The sequence below is a fragment of the Danio aesculapii genome, chromosome 6 (assembly GCF_903798145.1).
Source record: "Danio aesculapii chromosome 6, fDanAes4.1, whole genome shotgun sequence".
Taxonomy (NCBI): Eukaryota; Metazoa; Chordata; class Actinopteri; order Cypriniformes; family Danionidae; genus Danio; species Danio aesculapii.
Genome location: NC_079440.1, coordinates 11,713,722 through 11,726,680, shown reverse-complemented (window position 1 = coordinate 11,726,680; position 12,959 = coordinate 11,713,722). Strand labels below are relative to the sequence as shown.

The 12,959-nt window shown below is 36.2% G+C and overlaps 1 protein-coding gene across 1 annotated transcript in view; it reads right to left on the bottom strand.

Annotated features, from left to right (window-relative positions):
• The window catches only part of kalrnb (kalirin RhoGEF kinase b), a 219,685-nt gene that overhangs the window by 167,728 nt on the left and 38,998 nt on the right, over nt 1-12,959 (bottom strand). The window contains 3 exon segments of the mRNA XM_056459523.1: nt 3,566-3,796; nt 6,900-7,031; nt 11,993-12,184. Coding sequence (XP_056315498.1) covers nt 3,566-3,796; nt 6,900-7,031; nt 11,993-12,184 — 555 coding nt within the window.

Genomic DNA, 12,959 nt, shown 5'->3' with positions numbered 1-12,959 from the left:
AAATGACAATGGACCTCAAGGTTCATATGTTGACTTGTATATGTATAAAAATTTTGTTGTTTACATATGACATTGCATTAATTTGCATACACATTTTATAAGCTATAAAATGAAAACCTCAGTTTGGTATAATGAGTTGTCATTATACAAAAATCAAGAAAATCTTTGGATTTGTTTGATTGGTAGATTATGTAGGCTATTTTAAAAACTGATATTATATAAGAACTATTAATAACTGTAATTTTCCAAATGGAAAAAGCTTGGCTTGTTGTTTGTACACTAAATCATCAATAGCCTGTTTGTTAAGTTTATGACGCGGCTCCAAACACGCGAGGCGCACCGCACTGCTTTTTATGTTGACAAGAAAAAAGCGCATGCTCTTTTGTATGTCACTAGGAAACGACTGAATCAGCTAACCCGTACTGTGCACGAGTCATGTTGCTGCCAATGTTATAATTGTAATATTTAATAATATTGTGATATTTAAGATCTGTAAAGTAATATAGCTCTGGATAACTTGAAACAGCGACCACAAGTCTCTCCATCATTTAAAGTTCGCCTTGACAGCACAAACCCTGCTGTCACCTCAACAGAAACCCTGCAGTGCATTCATTTGATTGAAGAATGAAAAAGACGCAACTGACGCAACACGCTTTTCCTGCTCGAGCACACAGCGCGGCAAAACGTGAGGCACGTAGGGCACATAAGCAGTGCGTAAAACACTCGTAGCCGTTAATAAACCATTCAAAAAATGCCCCTCTCAATGCAAAAATCTATCCCGTGTTCATGGTGATCAGCCCGTTATGCAGTCAAACTTTAAAAATATATAAAATAATAGTTTTTAATCGTTTAACCGATACCATTAATCGATTACAAACGCAATAAATAACGAAATAACGGACGGTGGGCCAAAATCAAAAGTTACCATGGGCCAGCTTTAGCCCACGGGCCCTACTTTGGGCATCTCTGCTTTATAATATTCAGGTCTGGAACCTGCGGAGGCCATTTTATGACTGTCTGTGTTTCATCAGCTGTATTCCTCCTCCAAAAAGGATTTTACTGCAGATCAGCGGTTAGCCGATCATTATCATGCTGAAAATGAAAACTATTACCCCTGAAGTCCTCAATTCAGACAATACTGCTAACAACACTGGTAGAAACGCAACCAGTACAAACAGCATCTCACCAATGGGGATTTCTAAGTATAATACAGTTCATAGCTCTGGTGTTAAACTCCAATAATATATCTTCTTTAGTAAAAAAATAACAGACCTATAGGCCTACTATACATGACAGATGACACAATCTAACTAAAAACATGATGCTTGATGTAAACTATGCTGCAATATTTGAGCATTCGCTATGACATTGCTCTGTTGTGGTCCAGCTTACGTTTCCTTTTTTAATATTAAGATTTTTCTTTGAAATCTGCAATAGGCTGCCACTATTGACCCTAATCATTGGTAAAATAATCTTTTAGCCAAGCCTGATATTTTCCTGCAGGTTTGACGCAGACTAAACTTTGAGGCCAGTTTTACTCAATAATCACTCACCAAATCTTGCCGTGAGTGACACGGAGAAAGTTCAAAACAAGGTCCGCTTATATGCTTCAGCACCAAAACACAAACTGGTCTGTTAAATAAAATGTTAATATAAATAAAATGACAGTTTCAGAGTAGCCTATATTAGGCTAAATAATTTTTCTGTGAATGATATTGCACCCGTCAGTTTCCCTTTTATTAATTTAATCAACTACTTTGACTACAATGAGCCAGGCTTTCCAAACTATTCGCAGCACTGAAAGTATTCCCCACGGAAGAATAAACTCAGTCGGAAGGATGAGAGAACAGAAACTTATTGTGAGAATAATCTTACGGAGAGGCAAACATTGCGTCTGCACAGCCGGTGTGTGAATGAAGCGCTTAACGCATTACTGAGACACAGCGAGCAGCTCTCCGGTCTCTGCGGACACTTTTAAAAACAGCAGCACAAAGGGAAGAAATCAGTGCGTTGAGAATCTGTCCAATGTCTTATTGAGCCTTTTCTCATTTAAACTTTCAGGTAGGCCTACTTTGTGTGTGAAGAGCAGGTAATAACCCTCTCTACTCCAGTGTTGCGAATGCGAACTGCTGATCTAACAGACACAACGCAACAGCAATGAACTACTTGTTGCAGGTCAAAATGAATTCATTTAATGCAAAACTACATCCATTTCTCCACTGATTATTTAAACTAACAGAAACAAATAGTATTGAAAAAAAGTTTTCATGTTGTCATGAATATGACACGCAGCTTGAATTGTGAATGAATGGAGAATGATTGAAAGGTGCAGCAGCGGGAAGCGCTGAACTGAACATGAATTTAAGCATGTGAATATTCATTTGTACTTCACATTAAACTGTAGAATGGCTTCAGAACATTTGGGATGTAGTAGACCTACATGACAACTTTCTAGTGCCTTATAATTGGCTAATTTCATGGCTTAGTTAGCTTATAAACACAGAATATAGCACACGCAAGTTCGGATTTGGATCAGTCCCAGCTGGCCGATACCCGATCCAGCAAAAATATGCGATATCGAACCGATATCCGATCCAAGTATCGGGATCGGTGCATCCCTACTTACCAATGTTGTCTTTCACATGTCTTAAAACATTATAATAATTCAATTTCTAACCTAACGCCTATCCTATTAAATCATACATCAACCGAAATATAATTTATTCACCTTGTAAAAATCTCAATTTAAAGGAAATTGACCAAAGAATTTACACTTGTGACTGGTTTTGTGGTAAAGGGTCACAAATATCCATTACAGTATCAGTAAAACAACAGTTGAAGTCAGAATTATTAGCCCCCCTGAATTATTAGCCCTCCTGTTTATTTTTTCCCCAATTTCTGTTTAAGGTAGAGAAATTTTTTTCAGCACATTTCTAAACTTAATAGTTTTAATAACTCATTTCTAATAACTAAATTATTTTATCTTTGCCATGATGACAATAAATAATAATTTACTTGATATTTTTCAAGACACTTCTATACAGCTAAAAGCGACATTTAAAGGCTTAACTTGATTAACTAGGTTAACTAGGCAGGTTGGGGTAATTAGGCAAGTTATTGTATAATGATGGTTTGTTCTGTAGACTATCGAAAAAAAATTGCTTAAAGGGACTAATAATTTTGACCTTAAAAAATTAAAAACTGCTTTTATTCTAGCCAAAATAAAACAAATAAGACTTTCTCCAGAAGAAAAAATATTATAGGAAATACTGTGAAAATTTCCTTGCTCTGTTAAACATCATTTCGGAAATATTTAAAAAGGGGGGCTAATAATTCTGACTTCAACTGTATGTAATGTTGGCCTAAAACTTTTGCACAGCACTGTACATTCAATTGTGCAAAGAGCCAGTTCAGAGAATAATTAATAAATAAATAAATTGAAAAACAGAAAAACAAACATAATTTGCATATGTGTACAGAACATTGGAGGTCATACTGAATGGTTCAATATTATATTGAGTTTAGTGGCATCCCTAGTGTGTGCGTGTGCATATGTATGATCTACCTGCTGAACATCTTGTTGAAACACACACAGCTGAAGTCTCTGGTGCAGCCGGAGCTTGTGGTGTTGTAGAAGACCCTCAAGTCTGCGATACTGATGAACGACCTCATGGACGACCTCCAGAACCCCCCTTACTGCCTGACTGTAGTCAGCCCCCGCCGTCAGAGAGCCAGAGTCAGCCGGAGGCGGAGGCCTTTGTAACACATCCAGCAGGGTCTTTCCTTTCTGACTAACCTATAATTACAAAAGTAACACATCCATTAGATTGTGGTGGATAGTATTTTACATCATCTACTCGCCCTCAACCTGTTTGAGTATTTTATTGCTTCTGTTGAGCAATAAAATTTTCAGAAAAATGTTTGAAACCAGGAAGCGCTGACATTCCATAGTATTTATTAAATACTATGGATGTGAATGGCTACTAATTTCCAACATTCCAAAATATCCAGTCATCTAGCACAGTGTTTCTCAACCACGTTCCTGGAGAACCACCAGCTCTGCACATTTTCCATGTTTTCTTAACCAAACACACCTGATTCAGATTATCAGCTCATTAGCAGAGACTGAAAGACATCCAGGAGACATCCAAAACATGCAGTGTTGGTGGTTCTCCAGGAACGTGGTTGAGAAACACTGATCTAGCAGACACTTTCATACAAAGCAACGTATGCTTATGACTTCAATGTGAATTTAAGTATTCATATGAGTAGATTACATACAAAATAAAGTGCACCTATGATAAAAATCTACTTCTGGAAGCTGTTTGGACAGAACTGTGTGTAGGAATAGTGTGTCCACAGTCATATTGGAGTGATAGAAACACAATTAGTCTCTTTTTTTAAATTTCCTGTCGTTAAAATAAGATGCAAATCCCAGTGATTTTGAGGCCCACTGCAACATGACAAAGGAGTTCCCCGCCCACCGAATGAATTAACCTGTATAATCATATCCACAAGACAGAATGTGCACAAAGCAACTAGGATTAAAAGATCTGTTCAGCTGTCTGTGATCATCAATCATCATCAAATGTGATCAAGAACGATTTTTAAAAGTTTAAATGTTTTTAAATATCGCTGTAATTCATCACCTCAGCCACATAGTGTCAGTACAATTTTAAAAGAAGACGATTCAATCCTGCTTTGTGGACTTAAATCAGGTTTATTTTATACATTAACATTACGAATGTCCATGCAGCAGTGGATATTAATGTGTATCCTGTCACATTTACCTTGCAAAAACAGTGCAAAACTAAACGTGTGTGTGTGTCTGAACTTTATAACGGCATTGTGTGTGACTCATCGTTGTAGAAAGGCTTGAATTAACTCCACGACAAATATATCAACTAACAGTTAGGAAAGTTCTTATTTTGGTAAGGGAGATCTGCTTCATTCTTGTCTGTCACTGTGCTGCTTATCTACGTTAAGGCTACGGCTCTGACATGAACGTGAGAACGGTAGGTGGGAAGAAATAGCTCATTTGCATTAAAGGCACAGGAAACAAAAGCAGCTACAGTGTCTTAACAGCTCAAATTTCACAGATTATGTATAATAAAGGTATAATAATAATAATCTGATAGGTATTTTGAGCTGAAACTTTTCAGAAACATTCTGGAGACACAAAAGTCTTATATTAAATCTTTTAAAAAGGGGTAAAATAGGTGCCCTTTACACTGCGCAAATTTCCACATGAATTATTTTTTGTTAATTAAAATATTTTTTGGTGTTCTCAAGATAAATGTTTAGCTAAAAAAAGTTATATATTTTAATAAATATTTCTAACTAATATTTTAAAATTGACTTAGTTCACCTTGAATCTAAATAATAAAATTAAACACAATTTTAATGAAAAGTACATAGACTTTAACCAAATTTGGCGACATGGTGGCTCACAGCAAGAAGGTCGCTGGTTCGAGCCTTGGCTGGGTCAGTTGGCATTTCTGTGTGGAGTTTGCATGTTCTCCCCATGTTGGCGTGGGTTTCCTGCGGGTGGTCCAGTTTCCCCCACAAGTCCAAAAGCATGCTCTATAGGTGAATTGGGTAAGCTAAATTGACTGTAGTGAATAAGTGTAAATGAGAGTGTATGGATGTTTCCCAGTGCTGGGTTGCAGCCGGAAGGGCATCCGCTGCGTAAAACATATGCTGGATAAGTTGGCGGTTCATTCCGCTATGGCGACCACAGATTAATAAAGGGACTAAGTCGAAAAGAAAATGTATGAATGAATGATGAAACTGTAAAAAATTTTAATATGTAAAATAACGTAAAATAATTTTAAAAAATGTAAAGTAATTTTAATTAAAATTATATAGGCTTCAACAAAATTTGTTACATAATGAAACTAAATAATGTAAAATACATAAAATAATGTAAAATTATTAAAAAAATAAAACAAATTTTTAAATCAGAATTAAAAGTAAATTTAATTAAAAGTATACAGGCTTTAACAAAATTTGTTACATAATTGTTATATATTATTTGTTACATAATACATAAATAATGTAAAATATGTAAATAATGTAAAAATTAAGTCATATTAGAATCAATTAAAAATTCAAATTAAAAGTAATTTTAATTAAAATTATATATGCTTTAACAAAATGTGTTACATGATACTGTAAATAATGTAAAACACATAAAATAATCTAAAATATTTTATTTTTTACAAATTTTTAAATCAAATATAAATTTAATTAAAAGTATACAGGCTTTAACAAAGATACTGTAAATAATGTAAAACACATAAAATGATCTAAAATATATATATTTATATATACATTTTTTTGTTTTTACATATTTAAAATTCAAATATCATTTTAATTAAAAGTATATAGGCTTTAACAAAATTTGTTACTTAATGATACTGTAAATAATGTGAAATAATGTGAAATAATGTAAAAATTAAGCAAATCTGTGCTCAAGTCTCATTCATGCTAACAACAAAGAGCACAAACAAGCAATAATGTGCTGTTATATTATATTATAAGCATATGTATTGCAGTTTTTCAGTTTGCTTCCATAAATGATGAAGCCCTGTAAATTAGTCTGAATTCTTGGCCGTTAATATTATTATCAGCTAAAAAAGGTCTGACCGTGACTCCAATGATACTGTTACATGCTGTTATCATTACAGCCGTTGTACTGGCATTCTTACAAATTCAGAATGATTTTTTAACCTACATCTTTATTGTTATAGTTATTGTTCTTGGTCTGAATGGGCCTTAGAGCATCTGCACTAACCGTTTTAAAAGATATAAAACCACCACAGCCCACAACCATACATCACCGGGAAGCATTGCCCACAAACAGGCCATTTAAAAGTCCACTAAAAAGAGCAGCTCACCTCTGTATATGCTGTGGTGACCTGCTCGTACAGATTCTGGTGGTTATGAATGGCCATCTCAAGTTCTTGTGTCACAGTCGGCAATCCAACTTCACCACACGACTTCACCCATCCCTCCATGCTGGACAGAAACTAGGAAGAGAGAAAAACCCCTTCAACATTACTGCATAAACGGTCCATGTAATAAAGCAGAGAGGACAGAAAGGTGCGCAGTTGTACACACTCATTAAAAACAAGCCCAGACACAATTAAACAGAGTTGCTGAGGATCAGACAAATTGGGGTCATAAATCAAAGGAATCAAAGAAGCTATGTGTGCACATTTAGACAAAGAAGTTATTAATATAGACTGAGGCTGACGGGGGAGTCTGAAGCGCGGTCGCACAAAGAGGAAATAGCAAATTATTTTAAAAAAATTAATAGGAGGTTGCTAGGTTGTTCTGAGTGGTTGCTAAGGTATTGCTAGGGTGTTCTAGGTAGTTGCTGAGGTGTTGCTAGGCGGTTGCTAGAGTGTTCTGAGTGGTTGCTATGGCATGTTGCTAAGGTGTTCCGACTGGTTGCAAAGGTGTTGCTAGGTGGTTGCTAGGGTGTTCTGAGTTGTTGCTAGGCAGTTGCTAAGGTGTTGCTAGGTGGTTGCTATGGTGTTCTAAATGGTTACTAAGGCATTGCTAGGGTGTTCTAGGTAGTTGCTGAGGTGTTGCTAGGCGGTTGCTAGAGTGTTCTGAGTGGTTGCTATGGCATGTTGCTAAGGTGTTTCGACTGGTTGCAAAGGTGTTGCTAGGTGGTTGCTAGGGTGTTCTGAGTTGTTGCTAGGCAGTTGCTAAGGTGTTGCTAGGTGGTTGCTATGGTGTTCTAAATGGTTACTAAGGCATTGCTAGGGTGTTCAAGGTGGTTACTAAGGTGTTGCTAGGCGGTTGCTAAGGTGTTCTTAGCAATTTCTAAGGTGTTGCTAGAGTGTTATAGGTGGTAACTTAGGTGTTGCTAGGCCGTTGCTAAGGTTTTCTAGGTGGGTGCTAGGGTGTTTTAGGTGGTTACTAAGATGTTGCTAGGCTATTTCTAAGGTGTTCTTAGTGATTGCTAAAGTTTTGCTATGATGTTCTAGGTGGTAACTAAGGTGTTGCTAGGCCGTTGCTAAGGTGTTCTTAGTGGGTGCTAGGGTGTTCTAGGTGGTTACGTAGGTGTTGCTAGGCCATTGCTAAGGTGTTCATAGTGGTTGCTAGGTTGTTCTAGGTAGTTATTAAGGTGTTGCTAGGCGGCTGCTAAGGTGTTCTTAGCGGTTGCTAAGGTATTGCTAGGATGTTGCTCAGGTGTTATGAGTGGTTGCTAAGCAGTTGCTAACATAAAATATCACGTTAGTATATCGCTAGTGTGGATTAGTATGTCGTTAGTTCGTTGTTAGTATATCGCTAGTATGGATTAGTATGTTGTTAGTTCGTTGTTAGTATATCGCTAGTATGGATTGGTATGTTGTTAGTATGTCCAATGTAAAGTCAATAGCAGTTTTTTTACAATGGAGGTCTATGGGACAGTTGCTAGGGTGCCGTACGTGGTTGCTAGGGTGTGGCTAGTAAGTTGAAAGGTCATCAGTGATTGGCAGATTGGTAGTCTGAGTTAAATGACCCCAAACTTAAGTCTGTATGACCATCTGGCATAAAGTTATGAGCACACAAAGTTTGGTCAATGTTAAGTCAATGGGACTTTTCAGAATTTTCTGGGTCAGTTTTTGGAAAACCGAAAGTCGGCTCAGTTGGAAAAGACATAGAGAGAGTCAGACCAGTTTGGAGGTTTGGTGTTAGTTTGGTGGTTGTGGTATGAACAGTCTAGAAGGAGATGCATTTAGAATTTAGTCTAGGAAGATGAAGAAGAAGAAGACGACGGTAGAATAGTAAGTTTATGTAGTATAACAGTATGTCGGCTTTCTCAAGCCACCATAATTATAACGACCACCTGTCACAAAAGAAATCTTGCTTATTGTTACGTCCTTACTACTCGCTAGTTTTACAATGATTCAATTTTCATAATAACTGCAACTAAAAGGAGATGCTGTGCTGACTTTATTGGATCTGACAGTAATGTCTAAGTGTCTACGAATGTCTACGATCTTTGACTGTTATAACAGATTGGATATGTACTTAGTGTCTACCGAGTGTTTATCTATTTTTAAAATTAATCACAGCAGCGTCCATCTATTGAAGGGATAGTTTCCCCAAAAGTGAACATGCCCTGTTACTTTACTCACCCTCAAGCCATCTAAGATGTAGATACAGTAAAACAGTAAACATGATTTTTTGCTGGACCCGTTGTTTTCTGGTATCCACATAACAGAAGTCAGTGTCCCAGACTGAAAGATGCACTATGAAAGTCTCATCGCATGACGTATTGGCTCAAAATCACGAGCCAACACACTTGGGTTTATTTACCACAGAGTAAACGATGCACCCGTAAAAAACCCAGACTGTGCATAACAGGTAATAAAGAAGTCAATAATTTTCAGTCTGCTGCACCAAGCGATCATTTCAATTCTAAGTCCTCAGTGCATCATCAGGATCCACGGGTAGTAATTATGATTTGTTTTGAATATGCTTTTTTGTGATGGCACCCACTGACTTCCATTATATGGGTAGGAGAGCATAACGGTTTCACCTAAAAATCTTCTTTACTGTTCTGCTGAAGAAAAATGTCACCTACTGTACATCTTGAATGGGAAATTAAAAGGAAAGTTCACCTAAAACTGAAAATTCAGTCATCATTTACTCACCCTTTACTTGTTCCAAACCTATTAGACTTACTTAATTCTGTTGAACGCAAAAGAAGATATTTGGAAGAAAGCTAAAAACCTGTAACAACTGACTTCCTTAGTATTTGCACATTGGAAGCCAGTAGTTACAGGTTTTTAGCTTTCTTCCAAATATCATTTTTAGTGTTCAATAGAATGAAGAAACTCTTAAAGGTTTGGAAGCACTTCATGTGCAGTAAACAGTGAGTTGATTTTAATTTTTGGGCGAACTATGCCTTTAGGGATGCAGGCTGTCAAACAAACATACAGAGGATTGCATCAACTGTCCTTTCCAACTTTAGAGTTCAAATGATTCAAAGCTGTTAGCCAATTACACCAGTGGGCATTTACTTCTGTGTCTAAAATATTTAAACCCGCCAATAAGAGGGTCAAAACAAGCCTACAATAGTCTAGTAATTCCAAACTATGTTTTCTATGTAAAAATCTTGATAACATTGCAAATGGACCTTAGAGAACACTGCAAAATGAAAAGGCAGTTCATGACTGCTTTAATAAAAACAATAAGCAATTTTAGTTTTGGTTTTGCTGTACTGGAAACATACAAAGGAGCTACCACTCCCAAGACAGGGATAGGTATTGTTAAGGTTTTAACGGTATTATTACTTTTATTGAAATCACTTATTGGTTCGGTACTTTAACGGTTCTCTTATCGGTAGGCCCACTCGGAATCTGTGCAGAATTCCGATTTTTAGCTCATCATTGATTCTGTTAATTTACTTGTGTAAATGTGTGTAAATTTATATTTATCCAGTTTTTTAATTAATTTCAGTGGTATTATTGACTAATATGAAAATGTTCATATAATTTATTTACAATACAGTTTGTAAAGTAATATTTTCTGTCTTCTAGTATATATATTATATAGAAGACTTGTTTTGTTTAACAAATTAAGTGGACCTAATTGGATTTGCATTTGTAAACATTAAATACAAGTTAAAAAGGTATTACTTTTTAGTTCATATATTAAGGTTTTAGTTATGATACTCCCAAAATCATTCCACATAAATCCACAGATTTTAAACAAAATTCTGCATAGAAATAGCAAAAAATGTCCGCAGATTCCATCAGGCCCTACTTACAAGTACTTTTTGTAGTGTTTTTTATAAATAGAATTAACAGAATTAAAAAACACTTTATTTTATTATTAAGTTTTTTATGTAAAATAAAACAGAACCAAAAATTGTAAAACAAATAAATAAATTTATCCTGTAAAAGAATGTACAATGGGTTGAAGGAAAATGACTCTCAGTTTTAACCATTCTTCTGGAGAAAAATCAACCTGTTTGCCTTTTCTGGCAGAAGTCAGATTATTTCTTGGTTTATTTTGCTCCCTGCAGTTGAAAATACCCTCTTTGAGTTGCAAAATGCAGTTAAATGAGATAATGTTTATGATTTTTTTATATTAACACATTCATATAAATGAGTTATCGTTGTTTTGGAAATGAACTGTGTTTTATTACAGTTTTGGAGCGTCTTGCAATGTAAAAATAAGCTGTTTATTTATAATTTCTTAATAAGCATAGTTTATTATTAGGCTATTCATAGGCTATATTTGTAAATACAGCTGATGTAAAAGTATTTTTAATGTTTAAGATTTATTTAGGCTACTGCAAAAATACTGTTTTCATTGTAAGCAAATGTGTGTGTTTATTAAACTATTAATATTATACTAATTCAGATGACTGACTGCTGGCATAACGATGTGGATGATGTAAGTTTACCAGGCAGTCAAAAACTTTTCATTTGTATTTCTGCAGTTAATGCACTTTAAAAAGATACTTTCACTTAGTCAGATTGCTTGCGTTTCCGCTTATACTAGAAAACAACTGGTTGCGTTTGTTGCAACGGGCATTGTTGCTGTCCACTCGGGAAATACAACTCGTTTGCTTCACTCTGCAAGCTTACGAGCTGTGTTAGCGCAAGTCTGTGTCGCGAGCTATGTATGTGCGCTTATTGCGAGCCTCCGCTGATTACACACCACAGCTGAGAACTGTGAAGGCTTTTATACTTGATGCGCTTGCCGGAAACACGAGCATTTCTCATGTGAGATTGTCAACTGTGCAGACGAATATCAAATATCGCAGATTAGAAAAGGTTGGTCAGTTAGATTATGCTACTGTAAGTAATTTTTATTCAGCAATAATTCTCCAGTACCAATAGCAGGACCGTTAACATCAGAGCTTATCAATACTTTCGTATTTTATAATGTAGTACCGATACTGATACCCATCCCTACTCCTAGACCAATCAGTTGTGATGAATGTATGCCAGCAATAAGCAAACAGCTCAGTTATTACCTGTTCAGATTTCTGGTGAAACACTGAGGACATGGCCAAGATGGCACTGCGCTCCTCCAGCCCCGAGGCAAAGCTCTTCCAGTCATGATCCAACTGCCCAGAGATCTGCTGTATCTGAGCGGCAGCGTAATGACCGGCCTCACAGAGCCGCGTCGCCACTGAGACAATACGCGAAATATTCACATATGCATTCTGAAAAAACAGAGAAGTGTGTATTAGCAACAAGAAGATGAAAATTCAAGTTTAAGTATAAAGCACCACACTGCAAAAAGAATTTTTTTACTTAGGCCCAATCCCAATTCTTTTTTGTACCCCTACCTCCTCCCCTTGGCCCTTGAAATAGTAATTGAAGAGGAAGGGCTTCAAATTTACCCCTAAGAAATGGGACACTGCTACAACCCCTGCACACATCATCATGATCTCTTCATATGAGGTCGACGATCGTGACGGCTGTAGTTATTCCATTTGTAATATATTTTGCTATTTATCTTCAGAAAATCACTTAAGGCAATGATATCATGATGATATAATGTGTCAACAAGCTCATTACACCACTGGCAAACTAGCTATTTTAAAGAACAACCCACTTAATTTGGGATTATTTTTTCTGAACACAAAACAATATTTTTAATGCATGGTTTCTGCTACATTCATTCTTCTATGGCGGGGTGCCACATCAAAATTTATCCTGCTACGGCTACATTACAGCTTCTTATTCAAAACATTCAGTCATTTTTTTAATAGCGGGTTATAATCGCACCAAAACGTATTAAATTATAACAGCGCAAACTTTTCTGTAATCATAGTAGTGCTGTGCGTTATTTGTTTAACCATTTAAGGTGACATGCTGACTGACTAACTGACTGACTGAATGACTGACTGACTGACTGACAGGTGCGTGATGCGTGAGGTCAGCAAACACAACGTAGCTTTCAGTTATGACGAACTCAGTTTCCATAATTATATT